The sequence below is a fragment of the Pelophylax lessonae genome, assembly GCF_965119305.1.
Source record: "Pelophylax lessonae genome assembly, chromosome: 6".
Lineage (NCBI taxonomy): Eukaryota > Metazoa > Chordata > Amphibia > Anura > Ranidae > Pelophylax > Pelophylax lessonae.
The window spans coordinates 52986676-53013462 of record NC_138773.1 but is presented as its reverse complement, the minus strand read 5'-3'; the positions used below and the strand labels follow the sequence as shown (position 1 = coordinate 53013462).

Sequence of the window (26787 nt, the reverse complement as noted above, 5' to 3'; positions counted from 1 at the left end):
GATAGACACAGCAATAATTACTGCCTCTGCTTAATACAAAGCAGTAGCAGAAAAGCAGAACTGAGGACAGCTGCTGGGGAACCCGGACTGAGCCTGTATCAGCTGACAGAAAAGTATACCAAAGTTCTAAATGGCGATTTTTTGACTTTAGGTCCTCTGTAATGAAATTTACCTTCCATCTCATGAAGACATAGTCTCCAGCTTTCAACTCATCAAAACCAAAGTCATCTGAATTGAAGGTTTTCGCATACTGGTAGAAGGCTTGGAACTTGCCCTGTGGAAAGATGATCCGATTGATTAAAATGGACAAATGTCAAACATAGCTTTATATAGTTCTTCTAGTGATTAATATTTTAAACATATTTTTTAAAGTTTCATGACCAAGGTCTGCTCTAGGTATGGGCGACTTCAAACCACTGGCCCATAGCTAGGTGAAAGGGGTCCAGATGCAAGGATCATGATGGAGAGCTGCCTGATCACTTTAACAGGATTTCCATCCATAAAACCATATATAGTGCAGCGCAATCTACAATAAATATGTTCTAAAAACAAATACATTTAAGAACGTCCACAAATATTAAAGTCCACTTATAATGAATATCACAGCTCTGATCGATATGCGACACATGGTTCTTCACTTTATGATCACAGTGGTGATAGTCAATATATGTGGACTTTACGTCAACTGTACGTAAATATGCGGCCCCACTGGGCTGGGCTTTTTTCTGTAGAGCTGCATATTTGAATATCTCCCTTTGTGCTGAGAGCGCATCGCACGGCGCGCTCCCAGCACAGAAATTGGGGTCTCACGAGAGCCCCGAGCCCCATTCGAACAATCAGGACCTGGGACTTCCAGGTCCAGGTCACCTGATCGCTGTGATAGCCTTTGATTGGCTACCACAGTGATCAGTCACTGTCAAACTAGCCCGTGTTTTCAGTCTGTGAATAGAGGAGACGGAAACATTGTATCTTTCTCTTTCCTTGCAGAAATTGAAAAAAATAAAAATATATTAAAAAAAAAAAAAACTAGATTAAGGTTTGATCTAAAATCAGTACCAGGGTTAGTGTTTGGGTCAAGGTCAGGGTCAGTATTTTTTGGACATGATTTTTTTATATTAGTATCAGTGGCAGTTAGTGTCAGTGGGTTTTAGGCAGGATAAAAAAATAAAAAATAAAATGTGCACTATTGTTTCTGGGCTGTACTATGGGTACAACAACAACTATAATACACATATGTGGTATAGTTGCAATCGTCAGGAGCATGAGAACTTTTTTTGGGGGTTGTTCTTTGGTAGTAGGTTATGGTAGTAGCAAGAAAAGCAGTTACATTTTTTTCACAGTTTTTTTTTTTTTTTTAACTGTTTTGGGCCAGTTTTCCTTAAAAAATAATAATAAAGAAATAAAAAATTAAAAATCAGGCGATATCCATTATAATTTACCACCAAATCAAAGCCCAATTTGTCATGAAAAAAAGGTATAATCCACCTGGATGAACAAAGTAAGTTATGATGATATGTACAGGTTTACTAATAAGTGTCAAAGTTGCAAAATTGGCATCGGAATTAAGATTTGTTTTGCTCTTAGGCATGAAGGGGTTAATATAGGATTGGTGGACATTAATAAATGTATTTATTGTAGATTGTACTGCACTATTTATGTTTTTTTTTTTTCGAAAAGTGTGGTGAAATCACTTGCAAGTGTTGGGTAGCAATCTGCCATTTATTTATTGAACTTTATTACACATTTAGGTTTGGCTAAACTGATTGATTTATTGCTCAGCTATCCTACCACCCTGATCATTTACTGAAAAGCCAAAACATCTGGGATCAAGTCAATGGTAGAGAAAGAGTTAATGCGCAACTCCATGCAAAAAACATTTTTCCATATGCAGTGGGGATGTCCCTGCATTGCCTGGGTCAACTGCTCCTATGGCTAGGGGTGAGCAGAAAGTGCCTGGAAAACGGCGCTCCCAATTGGTCCAGCGGTGGACTGTTCCTGGTCTATGGAGCCTGCTCTAGGTGTGATAACATCAGGAACAGTCCATTATTCGCTGGAGTGCGGGGGTGCCAGACCGGTCTTGTGCTGGGAGGATTAGGCAAGTATATCTCTGCTCTCCTCTTTCCTAAAAAAAAAAAAAAAAAAAAAAAGTTTGCCCGGAGTTAAGCTTTAAAACAAGCCTTCATGAACCTCTGTAGCTGTGTGGCAATTCATCCTCAAAATACAGAGTAGCAAGTTCTTTTAATTTCATTTTCTCTCAGCAGCTTTGCTTCCCCTGATTCTCCCCCCCCCCCCCCCCCCCGTGGGGTAGTGGGTTAGCATGCTGTCAGCCCTCTACTATCTAATGTGAAGAGAGAGAAGATGTACAAGGAGGAGGGAGAAAGCCAAATGCTCTCTATAAGTAGGGAAAATCTCCCCAGCAGACAGACATACAACAGTAAATGCCCGACACATTAACACCTCCCCACACCAAGCATTTTGCATTTGCTGTAAGTGGGTCTTTAAAGCTGCAGGTTTGCTTTAAAGCCCAAGTGTAGCTAAAATAAAATAAAAATAAGCACTAGGGACATAACTTACAGTCAGAAGGACTATGCTCACCCTTCCGCCCTGTTGCTCCATTTATAGAAGCTGTACTACAGGTACCATGAATTAATGGAAAGCCATCTCTAAATAAGGAATGGGCAGATGATTGAAAGGTCTGCCAACTCCATTCATAGTACAGCTTCTATGAATGGAGCAGCTGGGAGAACACAGTCCTACTGACTGTATGTTTTATACCTTGCGCTGATTATTTTTTTACTTTAGCTACACCTAAGGCTTTAAAGTGAACCTGCATTTTGCCCACGGTTTACTTAACTTCTGCCCTACCCAGCTGCACATATCAGGGATTTTTGGAGGAAGATTTGGTCATGGATGGAGGAAGATTTGGTCATGGATGGAGGAAGATTTCTCTTCAAAAGGCATCAGCACAAGAGACACATTCTACTGACTATAAGCAATGTCCCTTGTGCTTATTTTTCATTTTTTTTTTTATTTTAGCTACACTAGGGTTTGGTTTACTAAAGGAAAATAGGCCATGCCTATCAGAGATTAGTAATTGAGGTAAAGCTTCACTTTGCAAAGCATATCCAATCACAGAAAACAAAACAGAATAAAAAAAAAAAACATGTTTGCTTCTAAATGATTGGATAATGGAAGTTTGCAGAGCAAACTTTCCTCTCATTTACTAAGCTCTGGGACAACTGCACAAACTATCTGCCTTTGGTAAATAAACCCCAAACCAGTGCTGTATTTTGGCCTAGGTCAACAAGGCCCAGGCCTAGGGCGGCACTTTGCAGGGGGCGTAAAAAAAGCCCCCCTCCACTATAAACACTATTTGCCACTAGTTGCTAGAGCTGACTCTTTCACCCACCCTCTCTCTTTCTCTCTCTTCCCCCCTCTCTCTCAGCCCCCCTTTCTCTCTCTCTCAACCCCCCCCTCTCTCCCTCACATCCCCTCTCTCTCTCTGTCTCTAATCTCCTCTCTCATCCCCCTCTTGCCCCCCGTCTTGTGAGAGGGGGTTCATGCTGGGACTTGCAGTCCTTCAATTTTGGAGGGAGTCACATCCATTAAAAAGGAAGGAGTGGGGCACATTTACATTGGAGGGGGAGGGGGCGCCCAATTTTAGTCTTGCCTAGGGCAGTACAAAACTAAAATACACCACTGCCCCAAACTAGTGGTCAAACAACAAAGATAGGTAGACTAAAAATGTGGAGAGAATTAAAACACAGAGGTGCTCCTCAGTCAGATTCACACTTTTAAAACCCAGATGGAAAAACCCACAGAACTCGGACAGGGTGGTTTGTGCATCACCAATACTTCTTTTCTTAAAAAACTAACACAAGAAAAAAAGTCCTGGACACCAATACTGCCACTTACCCAGTGCTTCCGATCCACATCTTCATCCGCATCCCACTTCCTTGTTAGAAATGGGTGTTTTCTACTAATGATTTCCCCTTCAAAGAAGGTGGTGAGGGTCGGGTATTCCTGGAAGCAGGAGAAAGTGGTAAGTCTTGGCACGACTGTATGAGAACCAAAGATGATATGTAATTACATACAAAGATACTATTCAAAGACTGCAGCCAGTCTGTCTACACAAGTAAGAGACATTCCTAATAGCTCATTTTTTCATTGGCATTTTTACATGTATTCTTAGATCTGTCAGACATTTACAGATGACCACACATTTGGTGTTGTACAATCTCCTTTATATTTAGAAATGGCCTTGCAATGCAGGGATTTACCCAGCTGGATAAGAACCAAATGAATTTATTTGGGTAAGTCCTCAAACTGCAGAGTTGTTGGTAGATCGGAATCAGAACACAATGAAATAAAAGGTCCCTTTTGTGGCATCCATGTCCATTCAGTTTTATGCTGCATTTAAATACAGGAGATTTCTGAGCCTAGATTAGATCTATGGGCAGCCAGATGTCAACCGACTTGAGTCCATTTATATCAGACATCGGGCCTGTAACAATTAGGTCTGAAAATACAAAACGGGGCACCGAAAACCAAAAATTCAGGATGCCCTTGCCCGAAATAGACAGTTTAAATTTTTTTTTTTTTATTTAAATAATGTGGCTGGCAATTGTGCATTGAAGTCATGTGATGCAGCATGCTATTATCGGCACTTTTCTATCAGCAAAACACTGATAACCCTATTTTTTTTTTCAAATCATTAGGTGTGTGTGTGTATATATTTTAGTTATTAGGTGCATCCCTAGAAAATACAGAAAAATTGGATTTTTGACTTACCGTAAAATCAATTTTTCTGATGTTAAAGCGGAGTTCCACCTGGGAACGTTTTTTTAATAAAAATAACCCCGGGACAGTCAGGGCTAGTGCATTCCACAATGGCTAGCCTCTGATCTGTCCCAGGTTGCACTTACCTGCAAGAAGAAATTCTTACCTTGAAAATGTCTTGTCCAGCGCTGCTATCTCAGGTGTGGGCAGCTTGAAGCCAGCGCGATCCTCTTCTGTGCCCTCTTCCGTCTTCTTCGGTCTCACGATGCACTGCACTGGCCCCGCCGTCACTTACGGTGCCGCAGAGTCATCCCTGCACAGCTTCTGGGCATGCCCAGAAGCTGGTTTGCAAGGTATGACGGCGCCTGCACCGGAACTGACGTCGGGGCCAGTGCAGGCGCATTGATTCCTTGGAGCGATGACGTTCAGCTCCCAGGAATCATTGCATGCCAGGAAGTGACGAATCGCCGTGGCCGCCGAGGGGAGGAAGTAAGGTGAGTATATTTTCTTCTAAACCAGGTAAGTAAAAAAAAAAAAAAATTGCGATTATCCATTTGTTTGTCAGGTGACCCGGAGCAAGAAGATGGGGAGGTAAGTATAATTTTAGGGTGGAACTCCGCTTTAATTGACAGACAGAGCTGATCTTCATAACCATTGGGTTATACTGCCCCTAGAGGAGAGTAGGAAACTAGGCAGAAAAAGAATCTGGCTACGCCTATGGGCAGTCCCAGGGGGTATACTTCTCCCTGCTTTAAGTACTAGTTTAGTTACAAGCAGTGTCAGAAGAATTACAACTCTAAAGGGGTGGGTGCTGTGTCCGTCAATGAACATCAGAGAAATTGATTTTACGGCAAGTCGAAAATCCCATTTTCTCTTTCGTTCACTGACGGACACAGCCCCTGATCTTCATACCCATTGGGAAGTCCCAAAGCAGTGTTAAACATGAGGGGTGGGAACAGCAAAAAAAAAAAAAAAAAAGTCCAAGGCTAAATAGCAGCCAACCAGGAAACAGGAGATCAACCATAACAAATGAAGCCCACCTGAAAAAAAACAATCCACCCTCGAAGAGGATCAGGTCCTCTAAACAGCAGCCTGCAAAACCTTGCGACCAAAATAAGCATCCGCAGATGCCATCAAATCAACTTTATAGAACTTTGTAAAAGTGTGCACCAACGACCAGGTGGCCGCCTTGCAAACCTGCGTCATTGACGCCTGATGACAGAAGGCCCAGGAGGCACCAAGAGCCCGGGAAGAGTGCGCCTTAACAGGGAAACAAAGAACCTGACCCTTGATGGAATAGGTCTAAATCACCGTCTGTTTGATCCATCTGGAAATGGTCGCAAAGAAAGTGGACAACCCTTTCCAAGGCCCATTGTGAGCACAAATAGAGAGTCTGACTTCCTGAAAGACTCCGTAGCTGCCAGGTACACCCTAATTGCCTGAACCACATCAAAGTCATGCAAGGCAATATCCTTCGAATGTTTAGGCCTGGGACACAGGGAAGGCAACACAATGTCTTCATTCAAATGAAAATCAGAGACAACCTTTGGGAGGAATAACGGACAGGGGTGAAGAACCACCTCATCTCTGTGAATCACCAGATAAAGTGAACAACAGGATAACGCTGCCAGTTCTGACACCTTGCGCACTGGAGGAACCAAATGTCAGACACCCTGAAGAAAGGTACACACACCAAGGAGTGTGTGGCCAAGGGTCATTGGAAGAAGACCACCAAAGCCAACACCTGGCCCTTGATGGTACTCGATTTTTGTTCAACCCCCCCCCCCCCCCGTTAAAGGAAGGTCAAGATCCAAGCCACTGAGAGGATGAACCTCAAGAGACTCACATCACGCAATGTACGTCTTCCATGTACGATGGTAGATCTATCTAGAAGAAGATTTCCTAGCTTTCAACAGCGTAGGAATCACCTACTCAGACAAACCTCCATCCTTCAGCACCAGGAGTTCAACAGCAGAGGCCGGCAAAGCCAGCGACTGTAAAGCAGCATGGAAGATTGGTCCTTGGGACAGCAGATCCTCCCTGAGAGGAAGCCTCCAAGGAACTTGGCGACCAACCGCACCAGATCGGCATAACAATCCCAGAATCCCTTCTGCCTCAATTCTGTATGGAAGTCTTAGCAGAAGCCTAAGAGGAGGGAAGGCATAAATCAGACGATACTGACCCCCACGGTGCCACCAGCGCGTCTGTCAGATGATCATGTGACCGAGCCACAAACCTCTGCACCTTTGCTAGAGCCAAGACGCCAACAGATCCACCTTGGGGATGTCCCTCCGAGATACAACTGATACAATCAAAGTGTTACAGAAATAAGACCGTTTTGCTGAAAAGACACTAAAGTTTCCCACCTTATAACAACCAGGAATGCAATGTGAGGCCAGTCTGTGCTGCAACTTAATTCCTTCCTTGGAGTCAATGCAAATACAACTCAACAGCCTGTCTACAGTAGCCCTAAAATGTTGAAGCATATTGGCTACCCAACTACTGGGCTTTGCACAGCCATTAAAGTGGTTGTAAACTTCTGAAATGAAAAATAAAAAGAGCATATCCCTCTATAGTGTGGGCTTGCTTCAATCCAAAGCACAGAGAGTGATTTGTGTCTACTCTCTCTTTCCTCTGCAATCTGAATTAGTCCCTTCTGACAATTTATCCTGACACCACAGAATTTTGGGAGACAGACATGGCCCCCGCCCAGCACACAGGCGATTTATACCCTCAGTTGTGCATGTTCCCTTATGAGACTGTGTAGAAGAGGGGGTGTGTCCATTCCCTCCACTCATGTTTCAGATTACACTCCGCTCTCCTCTCTAAACTGTGCAGTGTGTGATGTCAGATACCTGCACTTGCCTGCTGGAGATAGGAAATAACCAATGGTCTGTGTGTTTTAGAAGGCTGTAGAGGAGAGATAAACACGTCCAACGAATGTGGGAGGATTTGTTTAATTTCTGTGTATCACCTGAGGCTTGTCAATTCAGTGGGCATAAGTAAGGTTTTACAATCATTTTAAAGTAGACATAAGCTCAACAAGTAAAGATTTTGTATGTTGTTGGGAACATCTAAAAACAATAAATTGTGCAACTAGTCAGTATAATCTTTATATGAAGATAGTAGTGTTTATTGCTAATATTGTATTGTATATGAAAAGCAGTAAAATATCTTCTACAAAATGTAAGCAGTACCCTGAAAATTTTTTTTTTTTCTAATGAAAGTAATACAATTCCTGCCAGTGCTTTGAGCCAAATGGTTGAATATCTACAGTTTAAAATTATCCAAGGCAGCAGTCCCCAACCTTTTCGGCACCAGGGGCAGGTTTCATGGCAGACAATTACCCCAGGGACAGGAGAGGGCAGGGATGCTTGGTGGACGGGTCAGGGTACAGGATATTTACAGAGTCTGTCCTCAGCCCCCTTTTACACCACAACAGCACAGTCCACCTTTATAATCAGTGTCCACAGTCCCCTTTACATCATTGTAACGGGGACTCCGCTGTAAAGGGGGGACTGCACTGTAATGATTACAGTGTCCTTGTTACAGTGCCCCCTTTATAATAATGTAACGTGGATTGCTCTGTAAAGGGGGCGCTGTGATGTAAAGTTCACTGCTCTGTAAAGGGGACACTAATGTGAGAGGGGACTGCACTGTAAAGGGGGCACTGTAATGATTACAGTGCCCCTTTACAGTGCAGACCCATATATATATATATATATATATATATATATATATATATATATATAGTGCCCCTGCAGTCAGCCCCCCACCCCCTTCCTCTCTCTCCATTCTAACCTCTGCCACCCCTGCACAGGACTCCAGGCTGTGCTCAACCTTTGTGTCCTCTCCCGGCTCCCCCGCCCCAGGATATCATCCTATCAACAGGGTAGGGGGCGAGAAGAGCTCTCCATTCCGACCTGCAGCTCCTTCTCCCCCTGCCCTGCTGATAGGCTGAGACCTTTGGGCGGGTGGGGGAGCTGGGAGAGGACACACAGGCATGGCTGCAACAGCAGCTGGTGAGGGATGATCACGGTCTGTGACATCCCTGTGCGGTCCGCTGTCAGTTCTTACCCCCCGCTGTGCGGCACAGTCAGCAACAGGCCGCGGACCGGCCCGAGAGATCTAATCTAAGGCACTGCTGCCACTGACCGCTAGTCTCAGCAGATTTGCAGTGAGATTTGGTGAGGTCACTACTGTGCTGCTCACTGATCTACTTGCTGGAAAGTAAGCTGCACCTGAGGACCTGCAGTACAAGGATCTCCCTGCTTCATTCATTCAGTGTATCTGTGCTTTCTCCACCTCTCCTGCTGCTTCCTGATTATTACCACAGAAATTTTACTGCCAAGATAACCGCTTCCACAAACTGACGCAGTGCAGAACACGACGTGGCAAATAGGAAAGATCAGCTGCAGGAAGTCCACGGGCAAAAATAATAACTAGCCCTTTACCTTTTTTATTTTACACAAAGCTTCAGAGATGTATAGTAACGAAGTAGAACTACTTCACTACTGTACTTAAGTAATAAAAGGCGGTATCTGTACTTTCCTAGAGTAGAATTTTTTTCTCCTACTTCCACTTTTACTTCACTACATTTTATTCAATGATTTCAATACTTCTACTCCAATATTTTTTTTTTGTGCTGCATAGTTACTCGTTACGATTATAAAAATGACCACTGCCAGAACAGTAGATGGGAGGTTTCATGAAGCTCAAAACATGTGTATTATCAGCGCATACGAAAATAAATGCTACTGCATGTATAAATAAAAGCTGCATTTGAAATAATAAAAAACAATATGATGTTCAAACTTTTGACTTCTTTCTTTAATAACTACATAACACAGTACTTGTACTTTTACTTTCAGTACTTGAGTATTTTTTTTTTTTTTTCAAAACTACTGGTACTTTTACTTTCAGTACTTGAGTAGCAAATTTTTTTTAAAAAAACTACTTGCAATAATTAAGTACAAAAAATGTTGAATACTTTAGTACTTCTACTCAAGTCACTTTTTGATCGAGCACTTGTACTTTTACTCAAGTATGGGTTTCGAGTACTTTATACAACTCTGCAAAGCTTTTATGGTCCTCTGTTGGGAGAAAAAAAAAAAAAAAGGTTACCTCAGTAAGGCCTTTTATCTTCAAGTATCCACACAGATAGGCATTCTCCATGTCCACATGCTATAAAAAAAAAAATAATAATAATAACGCAAGTTAAAATAAAGGTGATGAAAGGTGGAAAAACAGACAGGTGCAAGTTTTAGTAATAAATCATATGGTGGCCCTCTTATTGTATGAATCATTTTCATACACACAAAGAACAGGCAAGGAGAATCTCTAATCCTATAGGTAAAAATACAACCAAAGAAAAATGAGGAATACATGTTTTGCGTCAGTATAAAAATGGAAAACCATTGATACAACTGGAATATGAGCGGCTGCTCGTACTTTTGTGCTGTTAGCATACGATATCGGTCATAAGTGGAGATCTATTTTCAAGCAAAAAAATACATAGTCCTTGGGAATAAAGCCGTTTTTGTTGCAAGATTTACCTTCAATCCCAATCTATTCCCTGGCAGTAACTCCTCCATTAGATGTCGCTAGTCTTCCAGGGTAAATGTCAGCCAATGTCACTTTCTATGAGCCCAGGCTGCCAAAGACTTATGCTATTGGGGTGCATGGTCATGTGGCCTGATCTCAGAGAACTACTATGGGGCCTCAGGGAAGGGAGACATAAAAAAAAAAGGAAAACCACACCTGAATTTCCCTTTTACCCCCTTCAGTTCAAGAAAAAAAAAAAAAAAAAAAAAAAAAATCTGTTTTTACTTTCTGTTAAAAAAATAAATAAAAATAAATAATTAAAAATTTTTTTTTTTTTTTTAAAATCTAACTACAAAAGGCCAAAATCTATTCTTACATAGATTATCCCCCCTTCAATCCATAATGAATGCTGCTGCAAGACTTAACCACCTTACCAACCGTTCAGTGTCCTCCACCCCTCTCTGCCAATCCCTTCACTGGCTTCCACTCACCCAACGAATAAAATTCAAAGTGCTAACAATAGTTTACAAAGCCATCCACAACTCTGCCCCCAGCTACATCACTAACCTGATCTCAAAATATCAACCAAGCCGCTCTCTATGGTACTCTCAAGACCTCCTACTCTCTAGCTCCCTTGTCACCTCTTCCCATGCTCGCCTCCAGGATTTCTCCAGAGCTTCTCCCATTCTTTGGAACTCTCTACCCCAATCTGTCCGACTGTCCCCTAATCTATCCATCTTTGGACGATCCCTGAAAACCCTTCTCTTTAAAGAAGCCTACCCGACTACTAACTAATAACACCGTTTCACTTGCTCCATCAGAACATCCCCCACAGCTATTGCCTTTTGTATCAATTGACCCTCCCTTTTAGATTGTAAGCTCTAACGAGCAGGGCCCTCTGATTCCTTTTGTTCCAAATTGTATTGTAACTGTAATGTCTGCCTTTATTTTGTTAAGCGCTGCACAAACTGTTGGCGCTATATAAAACCTGTATAATAATAATAATAATATTCTGCTGCAGGTCTTTGGTGAAAAGAAAAGTTTCAATAAGTGTTTATTGATTAGTTTGTGTGAAAGTTAGGGTTTACAAACTATGAGATATATACTGGGAACATTTTTTTTAATACTAGTAATGGCAGTGATCAGCGACTTGTAGCGGGACTGTGATAGTGTCAGATTGCCTGCGGTACTGACATTTTGTGGGAACTGGCTAAGGGCTCTTTCACACGGTCCGCCTCCGTAGGCGGATCCGTGCTGCTCAGCGGGGATTGATCCGCCGATCCCCACTGAGCCGGCGGATGACAGCTCCGTCTCCGCTTGCAGTGCTCTCTATGGGGAATCGGATGAGAGCGGACCGCCTGTCCGCTCTCATCCGATCCCCAGGACGGATGGAAAATAGGGTTTCCATCCGTCCGGATTTCACGGACAGGATCGGATGCGGATGGCAGCGGACATGTCGCCGCTGACATCCGCTGCTCCATAGGGCTGAATGGGGCATCCTATCAGATCCGCCTAAAAAACTGACAGGCGGATCTAATCGGACTGCCCGTGTGAAAGAGCCCTAAGCCACTGACCTCTCCAGTGATACCAATACAGTGATCAGTGCTACTAATATACACGGTCACTGTACCGACACTGGCTGGGAAGGGGGTTAACATCTTGGGCAATCAAAGGGTTAAACGTGTGCTTATGTGTAAGGTGTTTACGGCGTGGTGCTTTTACTAAGGGATGTGCAGGTTTTTATTCCCTGCTTTGCAGGGAAACCAAAATCGGCCCATCATCTCTGTCAGATCAGAGCTGTGTTGTTTACATACACAAAGCTCTCTCCTATCACTCGCTCTGCTGATCAGTGGGTCCCGGCTATAGATTATTGGCCAGGATTCGGTGATCGGCATGTGCTGCCAGTGGAAAAGTATTTGCGGACAACAATTTAGGTTTCCTATCATTTTCTGCTGCCACTCTGTCCCAGCTCCATCCAAGTTTTGGCTTTTGATCAAATGAATTAATCCTGCTGATGTCTTCGCCAAAATGCTGGTCGCCTGGCTGCCTCTGTCCTCCGTAGCTTCTGAATAACAGACCCAGACCAAATATGCAGGAAATGAAAATCACATTGCAGCTGGATAACCATGACAGCCCACAGAAAACACTAAAGCCTCGTACACACGCAACGATTGTTGGCCGTGAATTTTCGGCCAACGTCCGATTGTCGGCTTGTTAGTATGATGCTTCCGACAACCGACTGCGACTTTTCGGCCGAACAAAATCTGGTGTGCATGCTATAAAGTTTTTGTTGGCCGTCAACACAACGGCCGATTTTCCGTCAGTCAGTACAGATTTCGGCAGACAAAAGTCAGATGAGCAAGACTGGGCGTGCTCAGAGAAGAAAAAACACACGGAAAGTAAACCAGCACATGACATCACTTCTGAAGTTGGTTGTTGTTGGCCGATAAAATTCGTGTGCAGTCTAGAGCACATTTCAACCAACACAACAACACTGGACAAAAGACGGCGATCGGTCGGCCAATAATCATTGCGTGTGTACGAGGCTTAAGTTTACCTATAATTCGATGGTCTACAATTGCACGGTGTAAAATCTATAGGAACTATATTAGTGTATGGGACATGGGATGGGGAAGATGCGAATAGAAGGACCACACACCTGCCTGAAGATTTTAGGAACGCCGGTATATAATCTGCAACACGTATGTCATGGAACGGCCGTACAGCACGGAGCGCTCACAGATGCACAGAGTTCATCTGAGGACAAACATTTTCCACTCACTGAGCACAGGAACAACAGAAAGACTGCGAGCAACGGCTCTGCTTACATTACATGGCACATCCACAGAGCCTACCCAGCAAGCCACCATACCGCAATATACATCGCAAGATATTCACTCACTTTAATCCTTTTCCTGCCAGAGACATTTTTGCATTTTTTTTGCACACGTTTTTAAAAAAGTCATTTTAGGCATCCAAAATATAATACATCTTCTGAAAGAGAATAAAAAAGTGCTAGTTCCCCATTTTTTTAAATCACATGAGTGCAAGAGCTTATGGAACTCAGTTTCATTAAAAAATACACTAAATTAGGGCACTAAATTAACCATTTTTTTTTTTGTAAGCTATAAAAGATGCCGTTGCGCAAGTAAACAATGTGTCAAACCATGAGTGCGCCCGTGAAATTACTAAATACGTTAGTACCCTAAATTTTCCATAGGTGATGCTTTAAAAGCCCCTACAGGTCATCAGTTTTGAGTTAGCCATGAATAATGGGCCTAGAATTACTCCTGTTACTCCAGGGTGCATGGCAATTTATTAACGTGTAATGCAATCAACATTTTTGTACCTAGGTGCCCCCAATGCATGCATTTACATTCATACGTGTGGGGCTCAAACATTTTTTTTTTTTTTGGGGGGGGTTGGTTGGAATTCTAGGCGCTTGGGTGTAACTACTCTTTTTTTTAAATTTTATTATTAATATTATTATAAAATTAACCTTTTTTTCTTTTTCAAATCACATAGATCAGTGGTCCTCAACTCCGGTCCTCAGGGCCCACTAACAGGCCAGATTTTAAGTATTACCTTAGGGAGATGCAGACTAAGGCCCCTTTCACACAGGCGGACCGTTCAGATCCGCCTGTCCGTTTTTTTGGCGGATCTGAACGGTCCCCCCCATGCATTCCTATGGGGCATCGAATGTCAGCGGAGACATGTCCACTGACATCCGACCCGATCCATCAAATGTGGACGGATGGAAACCCTATTTTCCATCCGTCCAGCGGATTGGATCGGGTGAGAACGGACTGACGGTCCGTTCCCATCCGATTTCCCCCATAGAGATGCATGGGGACCTGACAGCTGTGTCTCCGAACACAGCGCGGAGACACAGCTGTCCTCCTGCTGCTCAGCGGGGGATCGGCGGCTCGATCCCCCGCTGAGAAAAACGGACTCCGTCCGACGGACAGAGTGTGTGAAAGGAGCCTTAGAATACTGCAATCACTGAGCAGCAAATGATATCACCTGTGATGTATTTCAGTTTTCTTGCAAATCTGGTCGGTTAGTGTGCCATGGGGACCGCAGTTGAGAAATACTGGACCAGACCACCCACACAGCCCCAGCATAAGTGGGGAGGGGTAGGATGGGGGGACAGATGAAGGGGAATGCCTGACAGGAAGGAGGGGAACCCTGTGGTCCAACCGTCCCAAGGAAGGTCCCAGGTCCACCCCAAAACCCTCCAGGGGGAGAGGGGGGGACAGCTACTCACCAAACCAGGAACCAGGCAGGCACTGCTTTAGGGGTTCTCACCTGTCCTCCAATAAAACAAATGGATGATAGTTCCAGGGGGGTATTGTGGATGACACATATGAAGGTGTGTAGGAACCAGCTAAAGAAAGCACAGCTGCCAGATCACTTCATTCTAACAGCCAGCTTGTCAGATTTAGGCCCCTTTCACACTTATGCGACCTAAAAGTCGTGCGATTTTACCTGGACTTGAAGCAATGTCTATGGACCTCAAAACGCATTCAAATCGGCCCAAAGTAGTACACAGGGACTACTTTGAAGTCACACAGATATGAATGGTACTCATTGGAAATCATGGAGTACGAACTGTCATGCAACTTTGCAGTCTCAAGTCGCAGAACAAGTTGCACAAGTATGAAAGGGGCCTTACACACTTCCGGCAGCTGCAGCCCCCCTACTACATACAGTTATGGCAGTACAAGTGTTAAACTTCAAGCTAAAGGCAGTCCAAATAAAAACCATATTCATCTACTGTGTGATGCACAGGCGTCCTTTTCCTTCTTAGACTGGGCTAAATCCTCCATTTGTGGCTCTCACGCTCCCCCCTCCCAGACACTGCAGCTCGCAGAGTGAGGGGGTTCAGGATAAGAGGCAATTAGCTGTCAATCATGAAAGCGGTGGGCGGGACTTGGTAAAGCCAGGTGCTGATTGACATGCTCTATGTCTCAGAGATAATGCTGAAAGCCAAGCCGTTCATTTTTTTTTTCTATGGACCTCCCAAGTGTCCTAAAAAAGAATTCCAGGTACGGATATTTTTGTGATCCAGCTTGGACCAAAGTACCCATGTAAAGTATTTCACAAAAGTGAGTACACCCCTCACATTTTTGTAAATATCCTATTATATCTTTTCATGTGACAATACTGAAGAAATGACACTTTGCTACAATGTAAAGTAGTGAGTGTACAGCTTGTATAACAGTGTAAAATTTCTGTCCCCTCAAAATAACACAGCCATTATTAATGTCTAAACCACTGGCAACAAAAGTAAGTACACCCCTAAGTAAAAATGTCCAAATTGGGGCCAAAGTGTCAATATTTTGTGTGGCCACCATTGTTTTCCAGCACTGCCTTAACCCTCTTGGGCATGGAGTTCACCAGAGCTTCACAGGTTTCCACTGGAGTCCTCTTCCACTCCTCCATGATGACATCATGGAGCTGGTGGATGTTAGAGACCTTGCGCTCCTCCATATTCCATATGAGGATGTCCCACAGATGCTCAATAGGGTTTAGGTCTGGAGACATGCTTGGCCAGTCCATCACCTTTACCCTCAGCTTCTTTAGAAAGGCAGTGGTGGTCTTGGAGGTGTGTTTGGAGTCCTTATGTTGAATACTGCCCTGCGGCCCAGTCTCTGAAGAGAGGAGATCATGCTCTGCTTCAGTATGTCACACTACATGTTGGCATTCATGGTTCCCTCAATGAACTGTAGCTCCCCAGTGCCGGCAGCACTCATGCAGCCCCAGATCATGACACTTCCACCACCATGCTTGACTGTAGGCAAGACACACTTATCTTTGTACTTACTTGGTTGCCGCCACACACGCTTGACACCATCTGAACCAAATAAGTTAATCTTGGTCTCATCAGACCACATGACATGGCTCCAGTAATCCATGTCCTCAGTCTGCTTGTCTTCAGCAAACTGTTTGCAGGCTTTCTTGTGCATCATCTTTAGAAGGAGGCTTCCTTCTGGGGCGACAGCCATGCAGACCAATTTGATGCAGTTCGTGACGTATGGTCTGAGCACTGACAGGCTGAGCCCCTACGCCTTCAACCCCTGAAGCAATGCTGGCAGCACTCCTATGTCTATTTCCCAAAGACAACCTCTGGATAGGACACTGAGCACGTGCACTCAACTTCTTTGGCCGACCATGGCGAGGCCTGTTCTGAGTGGAACCTGTCCTGTTAAACTGCTGTATGGTCTTAGCCACAGTGCTACTGCTCAGTTTCAGGGTCTTGGCAATCTTCTTATAGCCTAGGGTCTAGGCCATCTTTATGTGGAGCAACAATTCTTTTTTTCAGATCCTCAGCGAGTATTGCCATGTTTTATGAGAGAGTGAGAGCGATAACACCAAATTTAACGCATAAAGACCTTATAACACTAACAAGTCATATGACACCAGGAGGGGGGAACGGCTAATTAGGCCTATTTTGGACATTTTCACTTAGGGGTGTACTCACTTTAGTTGCCAGCGGTTTAGACATTATTGGCTGTGTGTTGAGTTATTTTGAGGGGACAGCAAATTTACACTGTTATACAAGCTGTACACTCACTACTTTACATTGTAGCAAAGTGTCATTTCTTCAGTGTTGTCACATGAAAAGATATAATAAATTATATACAAAAATGTGAGGGTGTACCCACTTTTGTCATTTACTGTATATACCAAACCTGGGCGATCTCCTTGGAAGCTGGAAATCACTGTATAGACACTGCTACTTTAGTGATCTCAGTTAGCTTCTGTTCCCCGTACGAAGAAGCCGGCCTGCCACAAAGCACGGGCATCATTAAGAAAACGCTTTGCATTACTTGAATGGATGCAAAACGTTCTCTGATTTCAAGAGGCGGAGAGCCTGACGTCACTGCCCCACCTCTCTGCTTCATCCAATCAGAGAAGGCTTTGCATTCACTGAGAAAATGCGAAGCATTCCATGAATGGTGCCCGTGCCCAGCGGCTGACCTCCTGTGTTCAGTAGGCAGAAGTGTAGCCTCTTGGAGAGGGACCTGGAAGCCAGAGGAGATCACTGAAGTAGAGCGGTCTACTTTAGTGATTTCCAGCTTCCAGGGGCATTCGCCAGGCATGGTACCAGTGGTCTCCAAACTGTGGCCCTTTGCTTGCCTTTAAAAGTTATGAGTATACCCACGCTATGGTTGTGCGTTATGAGTACCTATTGTACATGTAATTACGTGAACCATAGAAAAAGAAAAATGTGAACCATAAAAGAATTTGGATTAAAAAATAAAAAAATGGGTTTGGAGCTGCTGCTATAGTGAAAGGTGAAGTAACCTCATAAACAAAAATTAAACCTAAAGCTGGTTCTACTTATTAATTACATATACTAAATCATATATAAAGTGCCAGTGCATCAGTGTTGAATCCTTCTTGTGAAATCCAAGGTGCCACTCCGTGCTTCCCACTCACCAACAGTATGATTGAAACAGGCATGGTATATGTCCTTTGGCAAAACATGTAGATATGGCTCCTTTCATCTCCTTCGATTGAAGGGCTCTCAGCAAGGTTGTGATATGAAATCCAATAAGATTTCCATAGCATAATACTTCTGAAGATGCCCAGTAGGGGCAAAAGGTGTCAAGCGGAGACGATAGAGTGGCGTCATATCCGGTATTTGGAACGTACGCCAGGGCGGTGATCCTAGTCTTGCACATGCTTTAATTGAATGGCACCTTGGATTTCACATGAAGGATTCATCAACACTGGCACTTTGTTTGCACTGATGGACTATCTGTATATTTAATGCACTGGCACTTTATATGAGTTAGTATATGTGATTAATATGTGGAAGCAGTGCTAGGTTTAATCTTTGCTTGCCTTTATCTGGCCCTTGGGGCAAAACACTATTCCTGCCATAGACAGCGACGACGGGGCACTATTCCTGCCACAGACACCGACGACGGGGCACTATTCCTGCCACAGACACCGACGACGGGGCACTATTCCTGCCATAGACACCGACGACGGGGCACTATTCCTGCCACAGACACCGACGACGGGGCACTATTCCTGCCACAGACACCGACGACGGGGCACTATTCCTGCCACAGACACCAGTGATGGTGAATCATTCCTCCCCCTAATGCCAACGATGCACTGTTTACTCCCACTGAGGCCGGGACAGTTACTACTCCCAATGGCCACAGTTCGTGCCCCCCCCCTAAATTCTGAAGGACGGTCAACTGGCCATTTGTTGGTATATACAGCCGTGGCCAAAAGTTTTGAGAATGACACTAATATTAATTTTCATGAAGTCTGCGGCCTCCGTTTTTATGTTGGCAATTAGCATATACTCTTCAACTCTCTGCTCTTGGCAAACCCCAACATCTGTACATACATTAGTTTACCTCTTTGCCCCAAGCCCCCCTGTCACCTCTCCACCCATGACTCCCCAAATATCCATCACCTCCCCACTCATTGGCACCTCGCTATACATCACCTCTCCACCCATGGCTCCCCAATATCCATCACCTCCCCACCCATGGCCACCTCCACATCCGTCACCTCCCCACCCAAGGCCACCTTGACATCAGTCACCTCTCCACCCATGGCCACCTCCACATCCGTCACCTCTCCACCCATGGCCACCTCCACATCCGTCACCTCTCCACCCATGGCCACCTCAGCATCCGTCACCTCTGCACCCATGGCCACTTCCACATCCGTCACCTCTCCACCCATGGCCACTTCCACATCCGTCACCTCTCCACCCATGGCCACCTCCACATCCGTCACCTCTCCACCCATGGCCACCTCCACATCCGTCACCTCTCCACCCACGGCCACCTCTGCATCCGTCACCTCTCCACCCACGGCCACCTCTGCATCCGTCACCTCTCCACCCACGGCCACCTCCGCATCCCTCACCTCTCCACCCACGGCCACCTCCGCATCCCTCACCTCTCCACCCACGGCCACATCCGCATCCCTCACCTCTCCACCCACGGCCACCTCCGCATCCCTCACCTCTCCACCCACGGCCACCTCCGTCACAACTCCACCCATGGCACCCCCGTCATAACTCCACCCATGGCCACCCCGACATTCGTCAACTCTCCACCCATGGCCACCTCGACATCTGTCACCTTTCCACCCATGGCCATCTCGACATCCGTCACCTCTCCACCCATGGCCACCTCCACAGCCATCACCTCTCCACCCATGGCCACCTCCGTCACAACTCCACCCATGGCCACCCCGACATCCGTCACCTCTCCACCCATGGCCACCTCGACATCCGTCACCTCTCCACCCACGGCCACCTCCGTCACAACTCCACCCATGGCCACCCCGACATCCGTCAACTCTCCACCCATGGCCACCTCGACATCCGTCACCTCTCCACCCATGGCCACCTCCACATCCGTCACCTCTCCACCCACGGCCACCTCCACATCCGTCACCTCTCCACCCACGGCCACCTCTGCATCCCTCACCTCTCCACCCACGGCCACCTCCGCATCCCTCACCTCTCCACCCACGGCCACCTCCGCATCCCTCGCCTCTCCACCCACGGCCACCTCCGCATCCCTCACCTCTCCACCCACGGCCACCTCCGCATCCCTCACCTCTCCACCCACGGCCACCTCCGTCACAACTCCACCCATGGCAACCCCGTCATAACTCCACCCATGGCCACCCCGACATTCGTCAACTCTCCACCCATGGCCATCTCGACATCCGTCACCTCTCCACCCATGGCCACCTCCACAGCCATCACCTCTCCACCCATGGCCACCTCCGTCACAACTCCACCCATGGCCACCTCGACATCCGTCACCTCTCCACCCACGGCCACCTCCGTCACAACTCCACCCATGGCCACCCCGACATCCGTCAACTCTCCACCCATGGCCACCTCGACATCCGTCACCTCTCCACCCATGGCCACCTCCACATCCGTCACCTCTCCACCCATGGCCACCTCCGCATCCGTCACCTCTCCACCCACGGCCACCTCTGCATCCGTCACCTCTCCACCCACGGCCACCTCCGCATCCCTCACCTCTCCACCCACGGCCACCTCCGCATCCCTCACCTCTCCACCCACGGCCACCTCCGCATCCCTCACCTCTCCACCCACGGCCACCTCCGCATCCCTCACCTCTCCACCCACGGCCACCTCCGCATCCCTCACCTCTCCACCCACGGCCACCTCCGCATCCCTCACCTCTCCACCCACGGCCACCTCCGCATCCCTCACCTCTCCACCCACGGCCACCTCCGCATCCCTCACCTCTCCACCCACGGCCACCTCCGTCATAACTCCACCCATGGCCACCCCGACATTCGTCAACTCTCCACCCATGGCCACCTCGACATCTGTCACCTTTCCACCCATGGCCATCTCGACATCCGTCACCTCTCCACCCATGGCCACCTCCACAGCCATCACCTCTCCACCCATGGCCACCTCCGTCACAACTCCACCCATGGCCACCTCGACATCTGTCAACTCTCCACCCACGGCCACCTACGCATCCCTCACCTCTCCACCCACACATCCCTCCACCCATGGCCACCCCCACATTCCTCACCTCTTCACCCATAGCCCCCCCGACATCCCTCACCTCTCCATCCATGGCCACCTCCACATCCATCACCACTCCACCCATGGCCACCCTGACATTCGTCACCACTCCACCCATGGCCACTTCCACATTCCTTCACCTCCCCACCCATGGCCCCCCAGACATCCATCACCTCTCCACCCATGGCCCCCAATATTCATTTACCCATCCCTCTATGCCCCCCCCCCCCCTGACATCTGTCACCTCTCCACCCATGGCTCCCCAATATCAGTATATGTCAGTCCCTGCTCCCAACATTTGTACATGTCACCCCCGGCCCCCCAATACCTGACCATGGCTGGCCTTCCAACACCAATCACCTGTGTGCCCCCATCCTCTGTACATACACCCCATACCCCTCCTCCCCCCACACACCAGGACAGTCCTCCCCCCACACAGCTCTCCATTGCCTCTCCCCCAGACCGGCTCACCTGCAGCACCACCTCCACATCGTATGAGTTTCCTTTGCTCTTCTGGTGTCCCCGGAACTTGGAGCCGCTGTACAGCAGGCTGGTGGCCACCCCGGGCTGCTGCGTGTTGATAGGCGGGGGAGGGATGAGGGACGAAGAGCCGGAGCTGCTGGTCTCGGTGCGGACCGGCATGGCCCCCGGGCTGCCGCTTCTCCGGCCGGGGTGCCTGGGCCTTTCCTGCACCGAACGGACCGATTGGCTGCGCCGCAGCCCGCCCATTCCTCCTGCTGCGTTACCGATTGGCCGTCACGGCGGGCGGAGAAAAGTTGAGGGCGTGTCTCTACACGCTGATGCTGTTTAGCGGCGAAGGAAGCTGATTGGCAGGAGGAAAAGGTCAGGTGACGTGCAAGGACGTGCCGGGGGTCATCAATATGGCGGCGCCCTGTTTGTAATTCAATGTGATTTCTGTCTGTAGCATGAATGCAATGAACACCGGGGCCCCGTACACTGCATAGCGCTGGGGCCACTAGTGCCGCTCTGTGTGACCTGGAGGAACTCTGCCGCCCTCTACAGACCGGTATGTGAGTCACACCCCTCCATGTAAGAGGACCTGTCATCTGTCTGTTCTGCTAGAACAGTGGGCTCCAAACTGCAGCCTGGGGGCCAGATGTGGCCCTTCACTTCTCTTTATCTAGGCCTTGAGGCACTATTTCACCAACTAACACCAATGATATAAAACTTACCTTCTCATTGATTCCAACAATGGGGGATTATTCTTCCCATTAACCCCAACGAAGGGGCATTGATGCCGGTGTTCTATCAGAATAGCGCTACCTATCAGAATCTGCAACCGGAAGTGACGTACGGACTAGAACAACTTACTGCGCATGCGCCATGCGTTCCAACCTGCCCGCTATGCATTCCAACCTGCCCGCTATGCGTTCCAGCATGGCTGCTATGCGTTCCAACATGGCCGCTATGCGTTCCAGCATGGCCGCTATGCGTTCCAACATGGCCGCTATGCATTCCAACTTGTTCGCTATGCGTTCCAGCATGGCCGCTATGCGTTCCAACCTGGCCGCTATGCATCCCAACATGGCCGCTATGCATTCCAACTTGTTCGCTATGCGTTCCAGCATGGCCGCTATGCGTTCCAACCTGCCCGCTATGTGTTCCAGCATGGCCGCTATGTGTTCCAGCATGGCCGCTATGCGTTCCAACATGGCCGCTATGCGTTCCAACCTGCCCGCTATGCATTCCAACTTGTTCGCTATGCGTTCCAGCATGGCCGCTATGCGTTCCAACATGGCCGCTATGCGTTCCAACCTGGCCGCTATGCATCCCAACCTGGCCGCTATGCATCCCAACATGGCCGCTATGCGTTCCAACATGGCCGCTTTGCGTTCCAACATGGCCGCTTTGCGTTCCAACATGGCCGCTTTGCGTTCCAATAGGTTTCCTAATGTGACAGAACATGAAGCAGAGGCGGACATCTTCTTACACCCACACAAGTCCTGAATTTTACATTTATTATAGCAGTAAACTCACCTTATATACTGAATCACAGTATTACATTTAATATTATTCTATTCTAGTAAGAATAGCGAGAAACCTGCAGGTAGAAGGAGGCGACGGCCATCTTGGTACACCTGGCACTGCTCAGCGACAAACTAATTATGTAGTGAAATAGACTATTTCACTCGGTTGCGGTGAAATAGTCCATTTCAGTATATAGGGTGAGTTTACTGCTAAAACAAATGTAAAATTCAGAACACAAAGCAGCGGCGGACATCTAGTTCTTACACCCACGCAGGGTGTAAGAAGATGTCAGCCTCTGCTTCATGTTCTGTCACATTAGGAAAGCTGTTGGAATGCATAGTGGCCATGTTGGAACGCATGGCGCATGCGCAGTAAGTTGTTCTAGTCCGTACTTGTCTTCCGGTAGCAGAATCTGATAGGTAGCGCTATTCTGACAGAACCCTGGGACATTTTCTACTCTCAATGACCACAGTCCGGCTCCCCTAAAATCTGAAGGACAGTAAACTGGCTCTCTGTTTAGAAAGTTTGAATGAAGATCCTTGTACTAGATACAAGGATTTGCAAACGGTGGCCCTCCAGATGTTGAAGAACTACAAGTCCCATGAGGCATAGCAAGACTCTGAAAGCCACAAGCATGACATCCAGAGGGGACTTGTAGTTTTGCAACATCTGGAGGGCCACCGTTTGCAAATCCTTGTATCTTATCTAGTACAAGGATCTTCATTCAAACTTTCTAAACAGAGTTTTGCAACAGCTGGAGGGCCACATTTTCCTTATCCAACTAGAAGAACACTGATGGGAAGGCAGATTGTTCTACACAGAGGAGCTGCTGACGTGATTACTATCGCCCCCACATTACTAATTCCCCCCCACCCCCCATATTACTATCTTTGTCCTGCATTATCCCCCCCATAACTATTCTTTCTGACATTACTATCCCTCCCCCACCTTACTATCCTTGCCCTATATTATTATTTCTCCCCACATTCCTACCCCCCCCACCCCCCAACATTAGTGTTGCTCTCACTACATTACCATCCCTACATTTCTATATCCATCCATCCACACATTACTATATCACTACATTACAGTCACTGCATTGCCCCCCCCCTAAATTACTATCCTATACCCCCCCCCACATACACGCATTAGTATCACTAAATTACTCTCGTTACATTACCATCTCCACATTTCTATATCTCTCACTACATTACAATTACTACATTACTATATCCATACATTACAATCACTACATTACTATATCCATACATTACTATATCCGTACATTACAATCACTACATTACTATACCTATACATTACAATTACTACATTACTATATCTCCCTCCACCCCTTAAATTACTATCCTACACCCCCCCCCCCCACATTGGTATAACTAAAATACTATCATTACATTACAATGCCTACATTACTATATCTATCCATACATTATTATATCCATTCATTGCAATCACTGCATTACTACCCCCCCCCAAATTACTACTATCCTTACATTACAATCACTACATTACTATTTCCGTACATTACAATCACTACATTACTATATCCATACATTACAATCACTACATTACTATATCCGTACATTACAATCACTACATTACTATATTTGTACATTACAATTACTACATTACTATACCCATACATTACAATTACTACATTACTATATCTGTACATTACAATTACTACATTACTATATCCATACATTACAATCGCTACATTACTATATCTGTACATTACAATTACTACATTACTATATCCATACATTACAATCACTACATTACTATATCCGTACATTACAATCACTACATTACTATATCCGTACATTACAATCAGTACATTACTATATCCGTACATTACAATCACTACATTACTATATCCGTACATTACAATTACTACATTACTATATCCGTACATTACAATCACTACATTACTATATCCATACATTACAATTACTACATTACTATATCTGTAAATTACAATCACTACATTACTATATCCATACATTACAATCACTACATTACTATATCCATACATTACAATCAGTACATTACTATATCCGTACATTACAATCACTACATTACTATATCCGTACATTACAATCACTACATTACTATATCCATACATTACAATCACTACATTACTATATCCATACATTACAATCACTACATTACTATATCCGTACATTACAATTACTACATTACTATATCCGTACATTACAATCACTACATTGCTATATCTGTAAATTACAATCACTACATTACTATATCCATACATTACAATCACTACATTACTATATCCATACATTACAATCACTACATTACTATATCTGTACATTACAATCACTACATTACTATATCTGTACATTACAATCACTACATTACTATATCCATACATTACAATCACTACATTACTATATCCGTACATTACAATTACTATATCCATACATTACAATCAGTACATTACTATATCCGTACATTACAATCACTACATTACTATATCCATACATTACAATCAGTACATTACTATAGCCGTACATTACAATTACTACATTACTATATCCGTACATTACAATCACTACATTGCTATATCCGTACATTACAATCACTACATTACTATATCCATACATTACAATCACTACATTACTATATCCATACATTACAATCACTACATTACTATATCTGTACATTACAATCACTACATTACTATATCTGTACATTACAATCACTACATTACTATATCCATACATTACAATCACTACATTACTATATCCGTACATTACAATTACTACATTACTATATCCGTACATTACAATCACTACATTACTATATCTGTAAATTACAATCACTACATTACTATATCCGTACATTACAATCACTACATTACTATATCTGTAAATTACAATCACTACATTACTATATCCATACATTACAATCACTACATTACTATATCCATACATTACAATCACTACATTACTATATCTGTACATTACAATCACTACATTACTATATCCGTACATTACAATTACTACATTACTATATCCGTACATTACAATTACTATATCCATACATTACAATCAGTACATTACTATATCCGTACATTACAATCACTACATTACTATATCCATACATTACAATCAGTACATTACTATATCCGTACATTACAATCACTACATTACTATATCCGTACATTACAATCACTACATTACTATATCCGTACATTACAATCACTACATTACTATATCCGTACATTACAATTACTACATTACTATATCCATACATTACAATTACTACATTACTATATCTGTAAATTACAATCACTACATTACTATATCCATACATTACAATCACTACATTACTATATCCGTACATTACAATCAGTACATTACTATATCCGTACATTACAATCACTACATTGCTATATCCGTACATTACAATCACTACATTACTATATCTGTACATTACAATCACTACATTACTATATCCGTACATTACAATCACTACATTACTATATCCGTACATTACAATCACTACATTACTATATCTGTAAATTACAATCACTACATTACTATATCCGTACATTACAATCACTACATTACTGTATCCGTACATTACAATCACTACATTACTATATCTGTAAATTACAATCACTACATTACTATATCCATACATTACAATCACTACATTACTATATCCATACATTACAATCACTACATTACTATATCTGTACATTACAATCACTACATTACTATATCCATACATTACAATCACTACATTACTATATCCGTACATTACAATTACTACATTACTATATCCGTACATTACAATTACTATATCCATACATTACAATCAGTACATTACTATATCCGTACATTACAATCACTACATTACTA

General features: G+C 45.0%; 2 protein-coding genes across 2 annotated transcripts in view; one reads left to right on the top strand and one right to left on the bottom strand.

Annotated features, from left to right (window-relative positions):
• The window catches only part of GID4 (GID complex subunit 4 homolog), a gene marked incomplete at its 5' end in the record, with an annotated part of 31219 nt that extends 9600 nt beyond the window's left edge, over positions 1 to 21619 (bottom strand). Inside the window, 4 exons of the mRNA XM_082262474.1 lie at positions 173 to 274; positions 3916 to 4023; positions 9904 to 9963; positions 21362 to 21619. Coding sequence (XP_082118600.1) covers positions 173 to 274; positions 3916 to 4023; positions 9904 to 9963; positions 21362 to 21619 — 528 coding nt within the window. The remainder of the gene's footprint in view (positions 1 to 172; positions 275 to 3915; positions 4024 to 9903; positions 9964 to 21361) is intronic.
• Positions 21620 to 21852: 233 nt separating this feature from the next.
• Positions 21853 to 26787, top strand: part of ATPAF2 (ATP synthase mitochondrial F1 complex assembly factor 2) — a 33510-nt gene continuing 28575 nt past the window's right edge. Inside the window, exon 1 of the mRNA XM_082261836.1 lies at positions 21853 to 21917. The gene's annotated coding sequence lies outside the window, so the exon portion shown is untranslated. The remainder of the gene's footprint in view (positions 21918 to 26787) is intronic.